General features: G+C 39.8%; 1 protein-coding gene across 1 annotated transcript; it reads right to left on the minus strand.

The window, feature by feature from the left end:
- Positions 1-6,496: 6,496 nt before the first annotated feature.
- On the minus strand, positions 6,497-13,131 carry LOC117335396. Its single transcript, XM_033895357.1, has 4 exons — positions 12,484-13,131; positions 12,026-12,127; positions 11,270-11,558; positions 6,497-7,591 (listed from the first exon to the last, which is right to left on the minus strand). Exons 1-4 carry the CDS (start codon positions 12,865-12,867, stop codon positions 7,353-7,355), a joined length of 1,014 nt encoding a protein of 337 aa, XP_033751248.1. The 5' UTR covers positions 12,868-13,131; the 3' UTR covers positions 6,497-7,352.
- Positions 13,132-20,096: the final 6,965 nt, after the last annotated feature.

Consider the following 20,096-nt stretch of genomic DNA (forward strand, 5'->3'; position numbering starts at 1 on the left):
TAGGGCCCTATGATAGCTTTGTTAGATCCCTAGGTTACTAGGTTAGGGCTCTATGATAGCTTTGTTAGATCCCTAGGTTACTAGGTTGGGGCCCTATAATGGCTATGTTAGATCCCTAGGTTACTAGGTTAGGACCCTATGATAGCTATGTTAGACCCCTAGGTTACTAGGTTAGGACCCTATGATAGCTTTGTTAGATCCCTAGGTTACTAGGTTGGGGCCCTACGATAGCATTGTTAGATCCCTAGGTTACTAGGTTAGGATCCTATGATAGCTTTGTTAGGGTCATACGGTACTAGGTTAGGACCCTATGATAGCTTTGTTAGGGTCATAGGTTACTAGGTTAGGACCCTATGATAGCTTTGTTAGGGTCATAGGTTACTAGGTTAGGACCGTTAGATAGCTTTGTTACGGTCATAGGTTACTAGGTTAGGACCCTATTGTAGCTTTGTTAGATCCCTAGGTTACTAGTTTAGGACCCTATGATAGCTTTGTTAAGGTCATAGGTTACTAGGTTAGGACTCTATGATAGCTTTGTTAGGGTCATAGGTTACTAGGTTAGGACCGTTAGATAGCTTTGTTACGGTCATAGGTTACTAGGTTAGGACCCTATGATAGCTTTGTTAGGGTCATAAGTTACTAGGTTAGGACCCTTAGATAGTTTTGTTAGGTTCACAGATTACTAGGTTAGGACCCTATGATAGCTTTGTTAGATCCGTAGGTTACTAGGTTAGGACCCTGTGATAGCTATGTTAGATCCCTAGGTTACTAGGTTGGGGCCCTATGATAGCTTTGTTAGATCCCTAGGTTACTAGGTAAGGGCCCTATGATAGCATTGTTAGATACCTAGGTTACTAGGTAAGGGCCCTATGATAGCATTGTTAGATACCTAGGTTACTAGGTAGGGGCCCTTTGATGGCTTTGTTAGATCCCTAGGTTACTAGGTTAGGACCCTATGATAGCTATGTTAGATCCCTAGGTTACTAGGTTAGGACCCTATGATAGCTTTGTTAGGGTCATAGGTTACTAGGTTAGGACCCTATGATAGCTATGTTAGATCCCTAGGTTACTAGGTTAGGACCCTATTGTAGCTATGTTAGATCCCTAGGTTACTAGGTTAGGACCCTATGATAGCTTTGTTAGGGTCATAGGTTACTAGGTTAGGACCCTATAATGGCTTTGGTAGATCCCTAGGTTACTAGGTTAGGACCCTATGATAGCTTTGTTAGGGTCATAGGTTACTAGGTTAGGACCCTATAATGGCTTTGGTAGATCCCTAGGTTACTAGGTTAGGACCCTATAATAGCTTTGTTAGATCCCTAGGTTACTAGGTTAGGACCCTATAATAGCTTTGTTAGATCCCTAGGTTACTTGGTTAGGACCCTATGATAGCTATGTTAGATCCCTAGGTTACTAGGTTAGGACCCTATGATAGCTATGTTAGATCCCTAGGTTACTAGGTTAGGACCCTATAATAGCTTTGTTAGATCCCTAGGTTACTTGGTTAGGACCCTATGATAGCTATGTTAGATCCCTAGGTTACTAGGTTAGGACCCTATGATAGCTATGTTAGATCCCTAGGTTACTAGGTTAGGACCCTATGATAGCTTTGTTAGATCCCTAGGTTACTAGGTTAGGACCCTATGATAGCTATGTTAGATCCCTAGGTTACTAGGTTGGGCCCTATGATAGCTTTGTTAGATCCCTAGGTTAATAGCCTAGGGCTTTTACACAAAAATATTTTCTCGCGTTTCTGAATCAGCTACCGTACACCGTCCAGTCGAAAACGATATTTAGACTTTGTAGGTGTAAACAGGCGATATTAACTATACGTGTTGGCAGCAAATCGTGTCATGATACTATTATTTGGATTGTTGCACCAATACTTTACTCTGGTCACAGTAGAATTTAGAGAGGTCTTTACCCTTCGGGCCGACCCACATCAGATTAATGATATAGTTTAGGCTGTACAAAAGTCACACAAGTTTTAAGTTGAAATGTTTTATAGACAACAGTTAATCACGTGAGTTGGCGCACAAAATAAAGTACTATAGTAATATGTAAATATGTTTAACAAAACACACACAAAAGATAATAAGAGCAGGGCCCAATTTCATCAATACTCCTTCACATCAAATTTTCAATAAAAACATTACCGAATACAACGAAACATTTTTCCTTAAATCCAATTATGATTTTTTTTTTAAGTTGGTCGATTCCTTAAGTTAAGGGACATTGATAAAACCTGGCCCAGATACTCCAGAGTAATTAGCTTTTTTGAAATATGTCGACTTTAAATTATATCATGAGAGATAAATGAAAATCGACATGTATTGTACGTCGTATAGCAACATAAATAAAAAAAATCACTAAATCACAGTTTTTTTCTGTTATAAATTTCCAAAAGGCCATCAGTCATCACTGCACATATCAGGGGACTATGTAGAAAGCCAGAAATGCTTTCTTTACATGAGTAATTTCACTAAATCTTGGTTTTCCATATCAAAGCCCACAGGCGACTAGTTGTTGTTATACCGATATTTAGTTGTAATTAGTGCTATAGCCAGCTATATGTTTCCATGGAGACTCTTTATCAAGTCAGGATTTCTCTCTCGTTGTCTATCATATACTTCATATGGTATTGTTATACTGCTCTATATATATCACATTTGATATCAAATAAACGATTTTCCCTTCATATATACAATCATGACTGATGAATTGCAAAGGAACTGGGAGCCTGAAGTTGGTTCCGAGTTCCGAGTTCCGTTTAAGATAAACGGAACTAGGAATCAGTTCCAAGTTCCGTTTAAGAAAAACGGAACTACTATGTATAAGCTTTACTGGTTTTGATCCCAGTTCCGAGTTCCGTTTAACTTAAACGGAACTCGAACGGAACTTGGAATTCGGAGCCAACTTCAGGCAACTGGCCTGCGATAGTTTTGCAATATTACTGAATATTAACGCGATAAGCTTTAATGGGTGTTAGTGATCAATTTATTTTCATTTATTTATTTATCTCTTTATTCATTTATCTGTTTATTCATTTATCTGTTTATCTATCTATTTATCTAATATTTCCTAAAGATATATACATGCTAAAGATTGCAATGAATGCATTACGTAGAAAGTCGTATATGATATAACATTTCTTACCAAATCCATCACAACATGTCGACAGTTTGATATCAACAGGACTATTAGAATGGAGTGAAATCGATAAGGTGGGGTCGACAGAATGACATTTATTACTAGACGTCAATGTATGCTTCGTTATAAAAACTAAAGGTGGCATCAGGCAGTTTGTATGTGGGTAGGTGGCATGTTTATGATACTAGAAAAGGTCTAGCTTAATATTAGGGTATCGTACCACCTTCTAGGTCAGAAAACTGTCCAAATGCTTTAAACCATTCTTTGACTGAGATAGATGTAGCGTTTTTATGGATATCGGTACAAATATCTAAAAATAGTTCGGTTACGTGCGTGTCAGCAGATACTTTGGCAGAAAAAGCGACACACATAAAAATGTATGGTTTGTTTACTGGTGAGTGATTGTTGTACTTTAATGTGTAGGTATGACATCAACAGCATTTCCCATTGATCATCTTACAAAAACATACCATTTGACACCCATAACAATCAGCGTTAAATCATAAAGAGTCGACATTGTGTGATAAATTGGTCTGTGTAAATATCACTGTATTTTAACCAGAACCCATTAGGGCGGACTTGGGGGTTATCTAACATAGCAGGCCTGAAGTGCCTGGTCTGGAACATAAGGGGTCGTGAAAATTAAACTGTCAGATACAAGTTAAGAGATATATGTTCAATTATGTAAGTATACTTAAGAGTAAACAAGGAGGTATCTGATCATGAGAAAGATGGCGTTCATTGTATTTGCTCTTTAGATAAAAACATTCCGTCCACAGGGACTTGAGAATTAGTTACAGTCTACATGTCACAAGGACGTGAGAATTTGTTACAGTCTACATGCATTTGGACCTTCCCTGGTGTGTATCACAGGGACGTGAGAATTTGTTACAGTCTACATGTGTTTTGACCTTCCCTAGTGTGTATAGCACATTTTGAGACGTTTTGGGGGGCTAGATTAAAATTCGGAGCATTTTTACCAAATTTTAATATAGCCCCTCAAAACGTCTCAAAATGGGCTATACACACTAGGGAAGGTCAAAACACATGTAGACTGTAACAAATTATCACGTCCCTGTGATACACACTAGGGAAGGGTAGACTGTCACAATTTCTCAAGTCCCTGTGGTTCCGTCTGGTAGAGCGGCGTACTACAGGCTTCACAACAGAGATATATTTTATCATCTCGAAATGCAGTGGCTGTATTCTCTCTAGAAGGCAAAGATATTTTAGTTGGTGGTTTTAATGGTAGATGCTCAAATTTGAATGATTTTTTTATATGCCGATGACAGGAGTGACGTTATTTTTGATAATCTATCGGATGTATACATAATGACCAACCAGGTGTACTTATACTTTTATCGTTTACTAATACGAGAGAGTCCCGATAGGATTGTCAATTACTCGTTTGGTATAAAGTTGCTGCAATTATGCTTCATGATGAAGGAAAGCATCATTTACATTAAAGACTTGTGAAACAATACAAATATTGATACACGTGAAGTTGTAGAGAATATGCAACACTGTTTGGTGTGTGCTTTAGTTAGTCATCAAGAATTGTTTTGCTTGTATTGTGTGTGATGTCATTCTGTTGAAAATCGATAAAATTCAAATGTTAAAAAAAAGACTTGTGTATCCATGCTTTTGATTTTCCCCAACATTATCGAGTCTGTTGGACACATATGTAGGAAGTGTAGCGGGTTCTACAACTGAAGTATGGGGTTTCCCATCTTCGCTAGCCAAGGCTTCTGATTACGTTACACTTCCAAGAAGCCTTGGCTAGCGAAGATGGGGGTTTCCATGCAGCCCCCGATATTGAGAATGTACTATTAGATTTTGTTAAAAATATTCTTGGAGTTAAACGATCAACACAAAATGCTATGGTATACTTGGAATTGGGGAGGTTCCTATTGTCCCACTAACAATATACTGATGTAAGTTAACCTCTACCAAGATTTTTTATATTAAAGGCATGTTATGAATAGAAGTACAACGACTGTGAGGCAAATTTGAAATGTAAACACTTGGTTGCAAAAGACAAACACGATCTTTGCTTATAAAGTAATGTATGATGGACATTTGGTTTATATCTGAAAATGCTTTCTGTCTTTTCTTTACATGGAAGTGAACACGTGTGGCTGTCTTTTCTTTACATGAAGATGAACACGTGTGGCTGTCTTTTCTTTATATAGATTTTTACACGTGTGGCTGTCTTTTCTTTACATGGAGGTGAACACGTGTGGCTGTCTTTTCTTTACATAGAGGTGTACACGTGTGGCTGTCTTTTCTTTACATGAAGATGAACACGTGTGGCTGTCTTTTCTTTACATGGAGGTGAACACGTGTGGCTGTCTTTTCTTTACATAGAGGTGTACACGTGTGGCTGTCTTTTCTTTATATAGAGTTTTACACGTGTGGCTGTCTTTATTTTACATGGAGGTGAACACGTGTGGCTGTCTTTCCTTTATATAGAGGTGTACACGTGTGACTGTCTTTTCTTTACATAGAGGTGTACACGTGTGACTGTCTTTTCTTTATATAGAGGTGTACACGTGTGGCTGTCTTTACTTTACACAGAGGTGTACATGTGTGGCTGTCTTTACTTTACATAGAGGTGTACACGTGCGGCTGTCTTTTCTTTACATAGAGATATATACGTGCGGCTGTCTTTTCTTTACATAGAGATATATACGTGCGGCTGTCTTTACTTTACATAAAGGTGTATACGTGCGGCTGTCTTTACTTTACATAAAGGTGTATACGTGCGGCTGTCTTTACTTTACATAAAGGTGTATACGTGCGACTGTCTTTTCTTTATATAGAGGTGTACACGTGTGACTGTCTTTACTTGTCATAGAGGTGTACACGTGACGCTGTCTTTTCTTTATATAGAGGTGTACACGTGTGACTGTCTATTCTTTATATAGAGGTGAACACGTGTGACTGTCTTTTCTTTATATAGAGGTGAACACGTGCGGCTGTCTTTACTTGTCATAGAGGTGTACACGTGTGGCTTTTTTTCTGTTGTTAATTCCTTGTGTGCACACGAATGCTTATTATATATACATTGAAAGTAGTAAACAATTTTGTATTTTTAGTTCATATTCAGATGATTGATACATCATTTTAATGCAAATATCTCTGAACACCAATGGTTATCCCCTACTCTCTATGAATTGCCACTTCTGTGGAAGTCAACTTCATGTAAGTGGATTGCCTATTGGTAATCTGTCGGTATGCGCTAAGCGAAATATTTTTACATAATGTTCAACAATGCTTCATTTTGCTCCCCATAAGCTATTTAAAGAAGTGGGAAATGCACAGAAAATCACAAAAACAATCTTCGTTATAGTTGTAATTCATCACATTTAATACGTCTATGTAACATAGATAGTTCTCTTATGAAAGAGTAGCATCATATTTAGTTATCAAAGTGATAGACAATTCCATACGATGATAGCAAGACACCTAGCTTGGCCGCAGGCGACAACAAAAACCAGGATCACACAATCATTGTGATTATTTTCTATTTAACTGCGCTCATACTTTTACAGTTGACATCATTGCTAATTACAATCAGTTTTTAATGATTATTACAAAAAAATGTTTTGCGCTAATTGAAAACCAGGGTGTTTACGCTATTAAAACAGTTTAAACTAATAACAAATGCTATTTACAAGTTAGGGTTTATGCTAATTATGAACAGTATACGTTAATTACAAAAAACTTTACATTATTTACAAGTAGGGGTTTTCAAAGTTGTACATGCTTATTTCAAAGAAAGGTTAAACTTATTTTAAGCAGTATACCTTAATAATAAAGATGGATTGTATGCTAATTACAAATAGAAGTTGCTAACAACAAACAGTATACCTTAATTACAAACACGAGTTTATGCCAAACAAGGGCTGATAAAGATCACAAAAAGGGTGATGTTTATCACAAACAAATGTTTATGTTAACTACAAACAGAATATACTTAAGATACAAACATAGTTTTTCCTCATTACAAACAGTGTTTATGCTAAATACGAATATGGGTTTATCTTAACAACCATAATGAGTTTTGGCTAATAACAAAGATAGGTATGATTGAGGCTTGATACAAATTATTAAACCCTTCATCGACCATTTTACTCAAAGTTTGTCAACAGTTCTTGGCAGATCCTCCACCTGGACTTCTAAAGACCGTACATTCACTTTTACATATGAGATGTTTTCCCGAATCCCACACGCGCATACTGGATTGCAGTAATGAAACTTTTCTTGAACGCTTGAAATGAACCGTTTCCTTGTGGCAAACTGATGGTATTGTTGCACGCTGTGGCTTCCGGTAACGTCCTCTTCCGGTTGGGGTTAAAGGTCACATTCAGGACCATTTCCTTGATTGGAGGGTCAAGGACACCAGTGATGAAGAAAAACAAGTATCCAGCATCTTCATCTGATATAAGAATAAACAATTATTAGCTTTCCAATGACCAAGAGGGCTACACGTGGCATTATTTATCAGTAAGCAGCTATGGTTAAATCTGAGAAAGTATGTAGAACCTACGTAGTTTTGTTGAGAACCTATTTTAAGAGTGGTATGATTTGGAGTTCAATGCGTCCACGAGCGGACAACTCCTAACATTAAAGGAATGGTAGAAACATATCCTACAATACACTAGACATTAAGATTATTACAACACCTCATTAGAAATCAATAATTAAGGATTGAATAATGTTATGTTGAGGTGTATGGGGGTATAAACCTCAATAGGTCTTGAGACAAATTTTATGAACTGCAAAGCAGTTCATAATAAATTTGTCTCCAGACCTATTGCGGTTTATACCCCCATACACCTCAACATAACTTTATTCAATCCTGATATTTATATTTTGGGGGTATTTTGTACAATATTGTGTCTTTGACAAATAGGGACTTGTGCAAGTCTACCACAGAACTTACCAAAATATACGTCATCACTCTTCGTCTACATATGGTTAATACTTTTAGGATTTCTTTCGTAAACAAACTTAATAGGGATTTAAAACAAGTATTAGTTTTAAAGGAATTTATTTCATATAAATATGATCACTTTTGAAAAGGAATTAAAAAAAATATAGTCCAAGCTCGACAAATGTATTCCTACGCCGGGCTTGATATAGTTCATTGAAAAATGACTCGAGTTAATTGTGGAAGGTTCATTGAGTCTGAATTGAGTGGAAATATAAATATTAAGGAATAAACACATCATATATGTTCATGTATTCATATTAAGCGATCGGGGATGTCGCAATACATCTAATAAGCTATTTATACTCTCAAGTATATTTTAAGCTGAAGACAAATCGGAATAACTTTTTTTTAACACATATTACATTTTCACACTGATACACCCACTTGTATTATTCGGTCATTTCAATTCAAATGGTCGCCGAGACAGCTTATTTCCTTAATACATGTAGTGCAAAGCTGAGGAATTGCCTATGACTTTTATTGTAAATTGAATTGTAGACTTTAATATAAACTTTATTGCAGCTTTATTGTAGACTTTATTGTAGACTTTATTGTAGGCTTTATTGTAGACTTTATTGTAGACTTATTGTAGACTTCATTGTAGACTTCATTGTAGACTTTATTGTAGACTTTATTGTAGGCTTTGATATAGACTTTAATTGTAGAATTAATATAGACCTTAATGTAGACTTCAATGACTTTATTGTAGACTTTACTGTAGACTTTGTTGTAGACTTTATTGTAGGCTTTATTGTAGGACTTATTGTAGACTTTATTGTAGACTTTATTGTAGACTTTATTGTAGACTTTATTGCAGCTTTTATTGTAGACTTTATTGTAGACTTTATTGTAGACTTTATTGTAGAATTAATATAGACCTTAATGTAGACTTTATTGTAGACTTTATTGTAGACTTTGTTGTAGGCTTTATTGTAGGCTTTATTGTAGACTTTACTGTAGGCTTTATTTTGGAATTAATATAGACTTTATTGTAGACTTTATTGTAGACTTTATTGTAGACTTTATTGTAGAATTAATATAGACCTTAATGTAGACTTTATTGTAGACTTTATTGTAGGCTTTATTGTAGGCTTTATTGTAGACTTTATTGTAGACTTTATTGTAGGCTTTATTTTGGAATTAATATAGACTTTATTGTAGACTTTATTGTAGACTTTATTGTAGAATTAATATAGACCTTAATGTAGACTTTATTGTAGACTTTATTGTAGGCTTTATTGTAGACTTTATTGTAGGCTTTATTGTAGACTTTAATGTAGACTTTATTGTAGACTTTATTGTAGACTTTATTGTAGACTTTATTGTAGACTTATTGTAGACTTTATTGTAGACTATATTGTAGGCTTTATTGTAGACTTTATTGTAGGCTTTATTGTAGACTTTATTGTAGACTTTATTGTAGACTTTATTGTAGACTTTATTGTAGACTTTATTGTAGACTTTATTGTAGACTTTATTGTAGACTTATTGTAGACTTTAATTGTAGAATTATTGTAGACTTTATTGTAGACTTTATTGTAGACTTTATTGTAGACTTTATTGTAGACTTTATTGTAGACTTTATTGTAGACTTTATTGTAGACTATATTGTAGACTTTATTGTAGACTTATTGTAGACTTTATTGTAGACTTTATTGTAGACTTTACTGTAGACTTTATTGTAGACTTTATTGTAGACTTTATTGTAGACTTTACTGTAGACTTTATTGTAGACTTTACTGTAGACTTTATTGTAGAATTAATATAGACTTTATGTAGACTTTATTGTAGACTTTATTGTAGACTTTATTGTAGAATTAATATAGACCTTAATGTAGACTTTATTGTAGACTATACTGTAGACTTTATTTTGGAATTAATGTAGGCTTTATTGTAGACTTTACTGTAGACTTTACTGTAGACTTTACTGTAGACTTTATTGTAGACTTTACTGTAGACTTTATTGTAGACTTTATTGTAGACTTTATTGTGGACTTTATTGTAGACTTAATTGGAGACTTAATTGGATACTTTGTTTGTACGTGTGTACCAATAGAAGCAGATTTTACGGTATGTCCAGGTTAGTTAAGACAAATTTAATCAATAGACTGAATGAGTCTGCACAGGTGCTTAACACTGTGGGTAAGCTTGATATAGTAGTCTTACTTGCTCATTTAAAGTCTCGCATAAGAGCTGAAACAGAAATAAAGTGAAGACTTACGAATCCCATATAAAGAAATTTACGAGCTATTTAACTGTCAATTCTTTTTCTAGAGGACGAAAAAAAAAAGACAAAAAACTTAACTACTTCAGCTTTTAACACAAAGCATACTGTGTTACCAATCCAAAGTATGGGGTTACTGCAAAGGTCAGGGTATTGAAAAAGTTCACTTGGAGTTTTGTAAAAAGATTTTATGTGTTAAGATAACCACAATGTCATGTAATGAAATGATTTATTTTGAATTGGGTATAATAAAAATAATTTATACTGTGCATTATACAGTAGTTAAGTAATGATTTCAGCTATTAAGTGCTAAGAACTGCATATGAGGAATTAATGTATAAATGTCAATGCGAAATATTATTTTTGCATCAACTGTAATTTCTTAAAGTACTGTTCGATTGGCCTTTTCCATCCGAGTTCTGATCCTCCTCCCATTCATATTACCGTTTGCGTTCAATTTACATACTAGTATTACATTCATGCTGTTGAGCTTTGTTTGCTGTATGTCTTATCATAAACTCAGTAACAAATAAAAACCAGCGATAAATTGGCTCACTTTTTCTAGAAGCGGTCGCAGTTCTTTTATTTAATTTACATTCTTTACCTGGTATGTCGATTATGCCAAATGAAATATTCCAGTTAATTATTATATTTCTTAGAGTTCTTTGAATGAATAACATATTATATCAGCAAAGTTGTGCGGAAGAAAAACAAGTCCGCCAAAATTACAATATAATTATACAGATTATCATAATTGGTGAATTTGTGAAAGCTAACATTTTTCACTCTGCCAATTTGAATATGTCTGCACTTGCAAAGTATTAAGCAAATAATTTAGACAGGATTTCTTTCCCATAAGGCGAAGTTAGTTTAGAACAAGAAAGAATGTGTGTTACCTGTAATTTCTTCCAGGAGTTTATTGAAGTGTTTCTTTGCCTCCCCTTCGTGTTTATCGTTGACTCTCAGGCTGACTAGGGAGGGGGACAGCATCCTCCGTAGATAGTTGGCTGTTACGCAGTACTCTCCCGAGAATACCAGCAGACATTTGAGCAGTGTGTTCGTCCTAAGTGAGCTCAAAAAATTCTTGTAATTAAGTCCCTCTTTTAACTGGTCTATGGCGGTCCGCCGTCTCTCTATCACACTCCACTTCGCCATGTGTCGCACTAAAGCCTCCCGATCGGACATCTGGATGAAAAATAAGTAAAATATTAAAAACCTATTGACCGTTTGATTCTACAAACAAAATAAACATAAGGCCGACATTTTCATCATGGAACAAAATTTGTCACATTTGATTTTAAATACAATAAGATAGTTAATAACAATTACATGATAGACTATATATAAGATACATAAAGAGATATACAGGTGATTTTGTATACACTATTTTAATTATTTTTAAAGAGGGTTTTCCTTCGCTCTGTAACGGCAGATATGAGTTGTACAGTATTATATAAGATTTATAGATGAAAGACACTTACACTCATATTTGTGCCAATATGTGATGGAATAAATATCATTTTTCATTTCTATAGCATAAACTCATTTCATCGACGGAATGTCCGTTTAAAGATATATCATAGCACCTGTAATAGTATTTCAATAAATTCGGAATGATTTCTTTTGACGAATCAGTAAGGTATAATGTTTACCTTGACTGTCTGTCCCTCAGGCCATCCCGTACCATCCATACAAACCCCAGCATCTGAACACACCACCTGTTTGACCTCATCATCTGTTCTAGCCGCCGATAACTACAGTGTATAACGTAGCATGTTTGTATCCTAACATCTTTTTGTCCTTCCTATCGTCTTATATTTAATTCAGATTTTCATTTTCGTTTTTCATTGCAGTGATATTTAGCCAGAAGCAGTATGATATATCTGGGAATTTATTTATTTCAGATAAGTCATGTTCATACATTTTACGGAACAAATATATCTACTTCAAATGATTTATTGCTTCAGACAGATATGTTGTTTAAACAATTTTGCGGGAAAAAAAGCAAGCGAATCATTTGAAAAACCTATAAACAATTGGATTAACGATTTCTATAAACAATTGGATTAACGATTCCTATCAACATAACTCTTTCTAACTTTGGTCCCACCTGTTGAGTAAAGTAAAGAACATCTTGATCTGGGATATCATCAATCCTGAGATAGTTTTCATATTCGTTGTCTCCAATTATGAAGTGGTAAAGAGCTTCATTCAGGTACGGGAATCCACAGTCGCCATTTACTATAGCTTCTACAATGGCCACACCAAGGGCAGACAACTGCTTATCGCGTGTCATGGTGATGTCATTTGACGGTACCAGACGCCTCCCTTGTCCTACCCACAATCTCTCCTCAAAAAGGCAGCTTTGGAAAAATAAGGAGTAAAATTCCCTCCTCGGTGCGTTTGCATCGAAGCTGTCCTCGTTCTTAAAAATAATCATAGGAGTTTCGTGGATTTGTTCCGGCTTGGAGAACTTGTTACTGTAGTGATTCATAGCGATAGAGAAAAGCAGAGGTCTGTCAACTTGAATGGTAAATTTGGTTATTCTGTCACCAATAATACTTTCTGTTGCCTTCCTCAATGCATGGACATTGTCGACCAGGTCTTAAAAAAAAGATGTTTATATATTAGTAGATCTATATCCTGTGACTGTATATAATGCAACCTCGACACGATTATCATAGATTTACTGATTGATACAAGAATAAAGTCTTCTACTGTGAGTACAATTCACTCCCTACTGTCAGTAACACTCACCTCCTACTGTCAGTAACACTAACTCCCTACTGTCAGTAACACTCACCCCCTACTGTCAGTAACACTCACCCCCTACTGTCAGTAACACTAACTCCCTACTGTCAGTAACACTCACCCCCTACTGTCAGTAACACTCACCTCCTACTGTCAGTAACACTCACCCCCTACTGTCAGTAACACTCACCTCCTACTGTCAGTAACACCCACCTCCTACTGTCAGTAACACTCACCTCCTACTGTCAGTAACACACACCTCCTACTGTCAGTAACACTCACCTCCTACTGTCAGTAACACTCACCCCCTTCTGTCAGTAACACTCACCCCCTACTGTCAGTAACACTCGCCTCCTACTGTCAGTAACACTCACCCCCTACTGTCAGTAACACTCACCTCCTACTGTCAGTAACACTCATCCCCTACTGTCAGTAACACTCACCTCCTACTGTCAGTAACACTCACCTCCTACTGTCAGTAACACTCACCCCCTTCTGTCAGTAACACCCACCTCCTACTGTCAGTAACACTCATCTTCTACTGTCAGTAACACTCACCTCCTACTGTCAGTAACACACACCTCCTACTGTCAGTAACACTCACCTCCTACTGTCAGTAACACTCACCCCCTTCTGTCAGTAACACTCACCCCCTTCTGTCAGTAACACCCACCTCCTACTGTCAGTAACACTCACCTCCTACTGTCAGTAACACTCACCTCCTACTGTCAGTAACACTCACCTCCTACTGTCAGTAACACTCACCTCCTACTGTCAGTAACACACACCTCCTACTGTCAGTAACACTCACCTCCTACTGTCAGTAACACTCACCCCCTTCTGTCAGTAACACCCACCTCCTACTGTCAGTAACACTCATCTTCTACTGTCAGTAACACTCACCTCCTACTGTCAGTAACACACACCTCCTACTGTCAGTAACACTCACCTCCTACTGTCAGTAACACTCACCCCCTTCTGTCAGTAACACTCACCCCCTTCTGTCAGTAACACCCACCTCCTACTGTCAGTAACACTCATCTTCTACTGTCAGTAACACTCACCTCCTACTGTCAGTAACACACACCTCCTACTGTCAGTAACACTCACCTCCTACTGTCAGTAACACTCACCCCCTTCTGTCAGTAACACCCACCTCCTACTGTCAGTAACACTCATCTTCTACTGTCAGTAACACTCACCCCCTACTGTCAGTAACACTCACCTCCTACCGTCAGTAACACTAACTCCCTACTGTCAGTAACACTCACCTCCTACTGTCAGTAACACACACCTCCTACTGTCAGTAACACTCACCCCCTACTGTCAGTAACACTCACCTCCTACTGTCAGTAACACTCACCCCCTACTGTCAGTAACACTAACTCCCTACTGTCAGTAACACTCACCTCCTACTGTCAGAAACACTCACCTCCTACTGTCAGTAACACTCACCTCCTACTGTCAGTAACACTAACTCCCTACTGTCAGTAACACCTCCTACTGTCAGTAACACTCACCTCCTACTGTAAGTAACACTCACCCCCTACTGTCAGTAACACTCACCTCCTACTGTCAGTAACTCTCACCTCCTACTGTCAGTAACACTCACCTCCTACTGTCAGTAACACTCACCCCCTACTGTCAGTAACACTCACCCCCTACTGTCAGTAACACTCACCTCCTACTGTCAGTAACACTCACCTCTTACTGTAAGTAACACTCACCTCCTACTGTCAGTAACACTCACCTCCTACTGTCAGTAACACTCACCCCCTACTGTCAGTAACACTCACCCCTACTGTCAGAAACACTCACCTCCTACTGTCAGTAACACTCACCCCCTACTGTCAGTAACACTCACCCCCTACTGTCAGTAACACTCACCCCCTACTGTCAGTAACACTCACCCCCTACTGTCAGTAACACTCACCTCCTACTGTCAGTAACACTCACATCCTACTGTCAGTAACACTCACCTCGTACTGTCAGTAACACTCACCTCCCTACTGTCAGTAACACTCACCTCGTACTGTCAGTAACACTCACCTCCTACTGTCAGTAACACTCACCCCCTACTGTCAGTAACACTCACCCCCTACTGTCAGTAACACTCACCTCCTACTGTCAGTAACACTCACCCCCTACTGTCAGTAACACTCACCTCCTACTGTCAGTAACACTCACCTCCTACTGTCAGAAACACTCACCCCCTACTGTCAGTAACACTCGCCTCCTACTGTCAGTAACACTCGCCTCCTACTGTCAGTAACACTCACCTCCTACTGTCAGTAGCACCCACCTCGTACTGTCAGTAACACTCACCTCCTACTGTCAGTAACACTCACCCCCTACTGTCAGTAACACTCACCTCCTACTGTCAGTAACACTCACCTCCTACTGTCAGTAACACTCACCTCCTACTGTCAGTAACACTCACCTCCTACTGTCAGTAACACCTCACCTCCTACTGTCAGTAACACTCACCCCCTACTGTCAGTAACACTCACCTCCTACTGTCAGTAACACTCACCTCCTACTGTCAGTAACACTCACCTCCTACTGTCAGTAACACTCACCTCCTACTGTCAGTAACACTCACCTCCTACTGTCAGTAACACTCACCTCCTACTGTCAGTAACACTCACCTCCTACTGTCAGTAACACTCACCTCCTACTGTCAGTAACACTCACCTCCTACTGTCAGTAACACTCACCTCCTACTGTCAGTAACACTCACCTCCTACTGTCAGTAACACTCACCTCCTACTGTCAGTAACACTCACCTCCTACTGTCAGTAACACTCACCTCCTACTGTCAGTAACACTCACCTCCTACTGTCAGTAACACTCACCTCCTACTGTCAGTAACACTCACCTCCTACTGTCAGTAACACTCACCTCCTACTGTCAGTAACACTCACCTCCTACTGTCAGTAACACTCACCTCCTACTGTCAGTAACACTCACCTCCTACTGTCAGTAACACTCACCTCCTACTGTCAGTAACACTCACCTCCTACTGTCAGTAACACTCACCTCCTACTGTCAGTAACACTCACCTCCTACTGTCAGTAACACTCACCTCCTACTGTCAGTAACACTCACCTCCTACTGTCAGTAACACTCACCTCCTACTGTCAGTAACACTCACCTCCTACTGTCAGTAACACTCACCTCCTACTGTCAGTAACACTCACCTCCTACTGTCAGTAACACTCACCTCCTACTGTCAGTAACACTCACCTCCTACTGTCAGTAACACTCACCCCCTACTGTCAGTAACACTCACCTCCCTACTGTCAGTAACACTCACCTCCTACTGTCAGTAACACTCACCCCCTACTGTCAGTAACACCTCCTACTGTCAGTAACACTCACCTCCTACTGTCAGTAACACTCACCTCCCACTGTCAGTAACACTCACCTCCTACTGTCAGTAACACTCACCTCCTACTGTCAGTAACACTCACCTCCCACTGTCAGTAACACTCACCTCCTACTGTCAGTAACACTCACCTCCAACTGTCAGTAACACTCACCTCCCTACTGTCAGTAACACTCACCTCCTACTGTCAGTAACACTCACCTCCTACTGTCAGTAACACTCACCTCCTACTGTCAGTAACACTCACCTCCTACTGTCAGTAACACTCACTCCCTACTGTCAGTAACACTCACCTCCTACTGTCAGTAACACTCACCTCCTACTGTCAGTAACACTCACCTCCTACTGTCAGTAACACTCACCTCCTACTGTCAGTAACACTCACCTCCCTACTGTCAGTAACACTCACCTCCTACTGTCAGTAACACTCACCTCCTACTGTCAGTAACACTCACCTCCTACTGTCAGTAACACTCACCTCCTACTGTCAGTAACACTCACCTCCTACTGTCAGTAACACTCACCTCCCTACTGTCAGTAACACTCACCTCCTACTGTCAGTAACACTCACCTCCTACTGTCAGTAACACTCACCCCTACTGTCAGTAACACTCACCCCCTACTGTCAGTAACACTCACCTCCTACTGTCAGTAACACTCACCTCCTACTGTCAGTAACACTCACTCCCTACTGTCAGTAACACTCACCTCCTACTGTCAGTAACACTCACCTCCTACTGTCAGTAACACTCACCTCCTACTGTCAGTAACACTCACCTCCCTACTGTCAGTAACACTCACCTCCTACTGTCAGTAACACTCACCTCCTACTGTCAGTAACACTCACCTCCTACTGTCAGTAACACTCACCTCCTACTGTCAGTAACACTCACCTCCTACTGTCAGTAACACTCACCTCCTACTGTCAGTAACACTCACCTCCTACTGTCAGTAACACTCACCTCCTACTGTCAGTAACACTCACCTCCTACTGTCAGTAACACTCACCTCCCTACTGTCAGTACACTCACCTCCTACTGTCAGTAACACTCACCCCCCTACTGTCAGTAACACTCACCTCCTACTGTCAGTAACACTCACCTCCTACTGTCAGTAACACTCACCTCCCTACTGTCAGTAACACTCACCTCCTACTGTCAGTAACACTCACCTCCTACTGTCAGTAACACTCACCTCCTACTGTCAGTAACACTCACCCCCTACTGTCAGTAACACTCACCTCCTACTGTCAGTAACACTCACCTCCTACTGTCAGTAACACTCACCTCCTACTGTCAGTAACACTCACCTCCTACTGTCAGTAACACTCACCTCCTACTGTCAGTAACACTCACCTCCTACTGTCAGTAACACTCACCTCCTACTGTCAGTAACACTCACCTCCTACTGTCAGTAACACTCACCTCCTACTGTCAGTAACACTCACCTCCTACTGTCAGTAACACTCACCTCCTACTGTCAGTAACACTCACCTCCTACTGTCAGTAACACTCACCTCCTACTGTCAGTAACACTCACCTCCTACTGTCAGTAACACTCACCTCCTACTGTCAGTAACACCCACCTCCTACTGTCAGTAACACTCACCTCCTACTGTCAGTAACACTCACCCCCTACTGTCAGTAACACTCACCTCGTACTGTCAGTAACACTCACCCCTACTGTCAGTACACCTCCTACTGTCAGTAACACTCACCTCCTCCTGTCAGTAACACTCACCTCCTACTGTCAGTAACACTCAACCTCCTACTGTCAGTAACACTCACCTCCTACTGTCAGTAACACTCACCTCCTACTGTCAGTAACACTCACCTCCTACTGTCAGTAACACTCACCTCCTACTGTCAGTAACACTCACCTCCTACTGTCAGTAACACTCACCTCCCTACTGTCAGTAACACTAACTCCCTACTGTCAGTAACACTCACCTCCTACTGTCAGTAACACTCACCTCCTACTGTCAGTAACACTCACCTCCTACTGTCAGTAACACTCACCTCCTACTGTCAGTAACACTCACCTCCTACTGTCAGTAACACTCACCTCCTACTGTCAGTAACACTCACCTCCTACTGTCAGTAACACTCACCTCCTACTGTCAGTAACACTCACCTCCTACTGTCAGTAACACTCACCTCCTACTGTCAGTAACACTCACCTCCTACTGTCAGTAACACTCACCTCCTACTGTCAGTAACACTCACCTCCCTACTGTCAGTAACACTCACCTCCTACTGTCAGTAACACTCACCCCCCTACTGTCAGTAACACTCACCTCCTACTGTCAGTAACACTCACCTCCCTACTGTCAGTAACACTCACCTCCTACTGTCAGTAACACTCCCTCCCTACTGTCAGTAACACTCTCTCCCTACTGTCAGTAACACTACCTCCCTACTGTCAGTAACACTCACCTCCTACTGTCAGTAACACTCACCTCCTACTGTCAGTAACACTCACCTCCTACTGTCAGTAACACTCACCTCCTACTGTCAGTAACACTCACCTCCTACTGTCAGTAACACTCACCTCCTACTGTCAGTAACACTCACCTCCTACTGTCAGTAACACTCACCTCCTACTGTCAGTAACACTCACCTCCTACTGTCAGTAACACTCACCTCCTACTGTCAGTAACACTCACCTCCTACTGTCAGTAACACTCACCTCCTACTGTCAGTAACACTCACCTCCTACTGTCAGTAACACTCACCTCCTACTGTCAGTAACACTCACCTCCTACTGTCAGTAACACTCACCTCCTACTGTCAGTAACACTCACCTCCTACTGTCAGTAACACTCACCTCCCTACTGTCAGTAACACTCACCTCCTACTGTCAGTAACACTCACCTCCTACTGTCAGTAACACTAACTCCCTACTGTCAGTAACACTCACCTCCTACTGTCAGTAACACTCACCTCCTACTGTCAGTAACACTCACCTCCTACTGTCAGTAACACTCAACTCCTACTGTCAGTAACACTCACCTCCTACTGTCAGTAACACTCACCTCCTACTGTCAGTAACACTCACCTCCTACTGTCAGTAACACTCACCTCCTACTGTCAGTAACACTCACCTCCTACTGTCAGTAACACTCACCTCCCTACTGTCAGTAACACTCACCTCCTACTGTCAGTAACACTCACCCTCCTACTGTCAGTAACACTCACCTCCTACTGTCAGTAACACTCACCTCCTACTGTCAGTAACACTCACCTCCCTACTGTCAGTAACACTCACCCTCCTACTGTCAGTAAACTCACCTCCTACTGTCAGTAACACTCACCTCCTACTGTCAGTAACACTCACCTCCTACTGTCAGTAACACTCACCTCCTACTGTCAGTAACACTCACCTCCTACTGTCAGTAACACTCAACCTCCTACTGTCAGTAACACTAACTCCCTACTGTCAGTAACACTCACCTCCTACTGTCAGTAACACTCACCTCCCTACTGTCAGTAACACTCACCTCCTACTGTCAGTAACACTCACCCCCTACTGTCAGTAACACTCACCTCCCTACTGTCAGTAACACTCACCTCCTACTGTCAGTA

The sequence above is a fragment of the Pecten maximus genome, chromosome 10, assembly GCF_902652985.1.
Source record: "Pecten maximus chromosome 10, xPecMax1.1, whole genome shotgun sequence".
In the NCBI taxonomy this organism is placed as follows: Eukaryota; Metazoa; Mollusca; class Bivalvia; order Pectinida; family Pectinidae; genus Pecten; species Pecten maximus.

What these genes read in the sequence shown, in the direction of transcription:
- LOC117335396 (XM_033895357.1), bottom strand. Translation starts at nt 12,867, where the DNA reads ATGAATCACTACAGTAACAAGTTCTCCAAGCCGGAACAAATCCACGAA. An exon ending in TTCTTTACTTTACTCAACAG is followed by an intron (nt 12,128 to 12,483) that starts GTGGGACCAAAG and finishes TATACACTGTAG; the next exon opens with TTATCGGCGGCTAGAACAGA. An exon ending in ACTCCTGGAAGAAATTACAG is followed by an intron (nt 7,592 to 11,269) that starts GTAACACACATT and finishes TTCTTATATCAG; the next exon opens with ATGAAGATGCTGGATACTTG.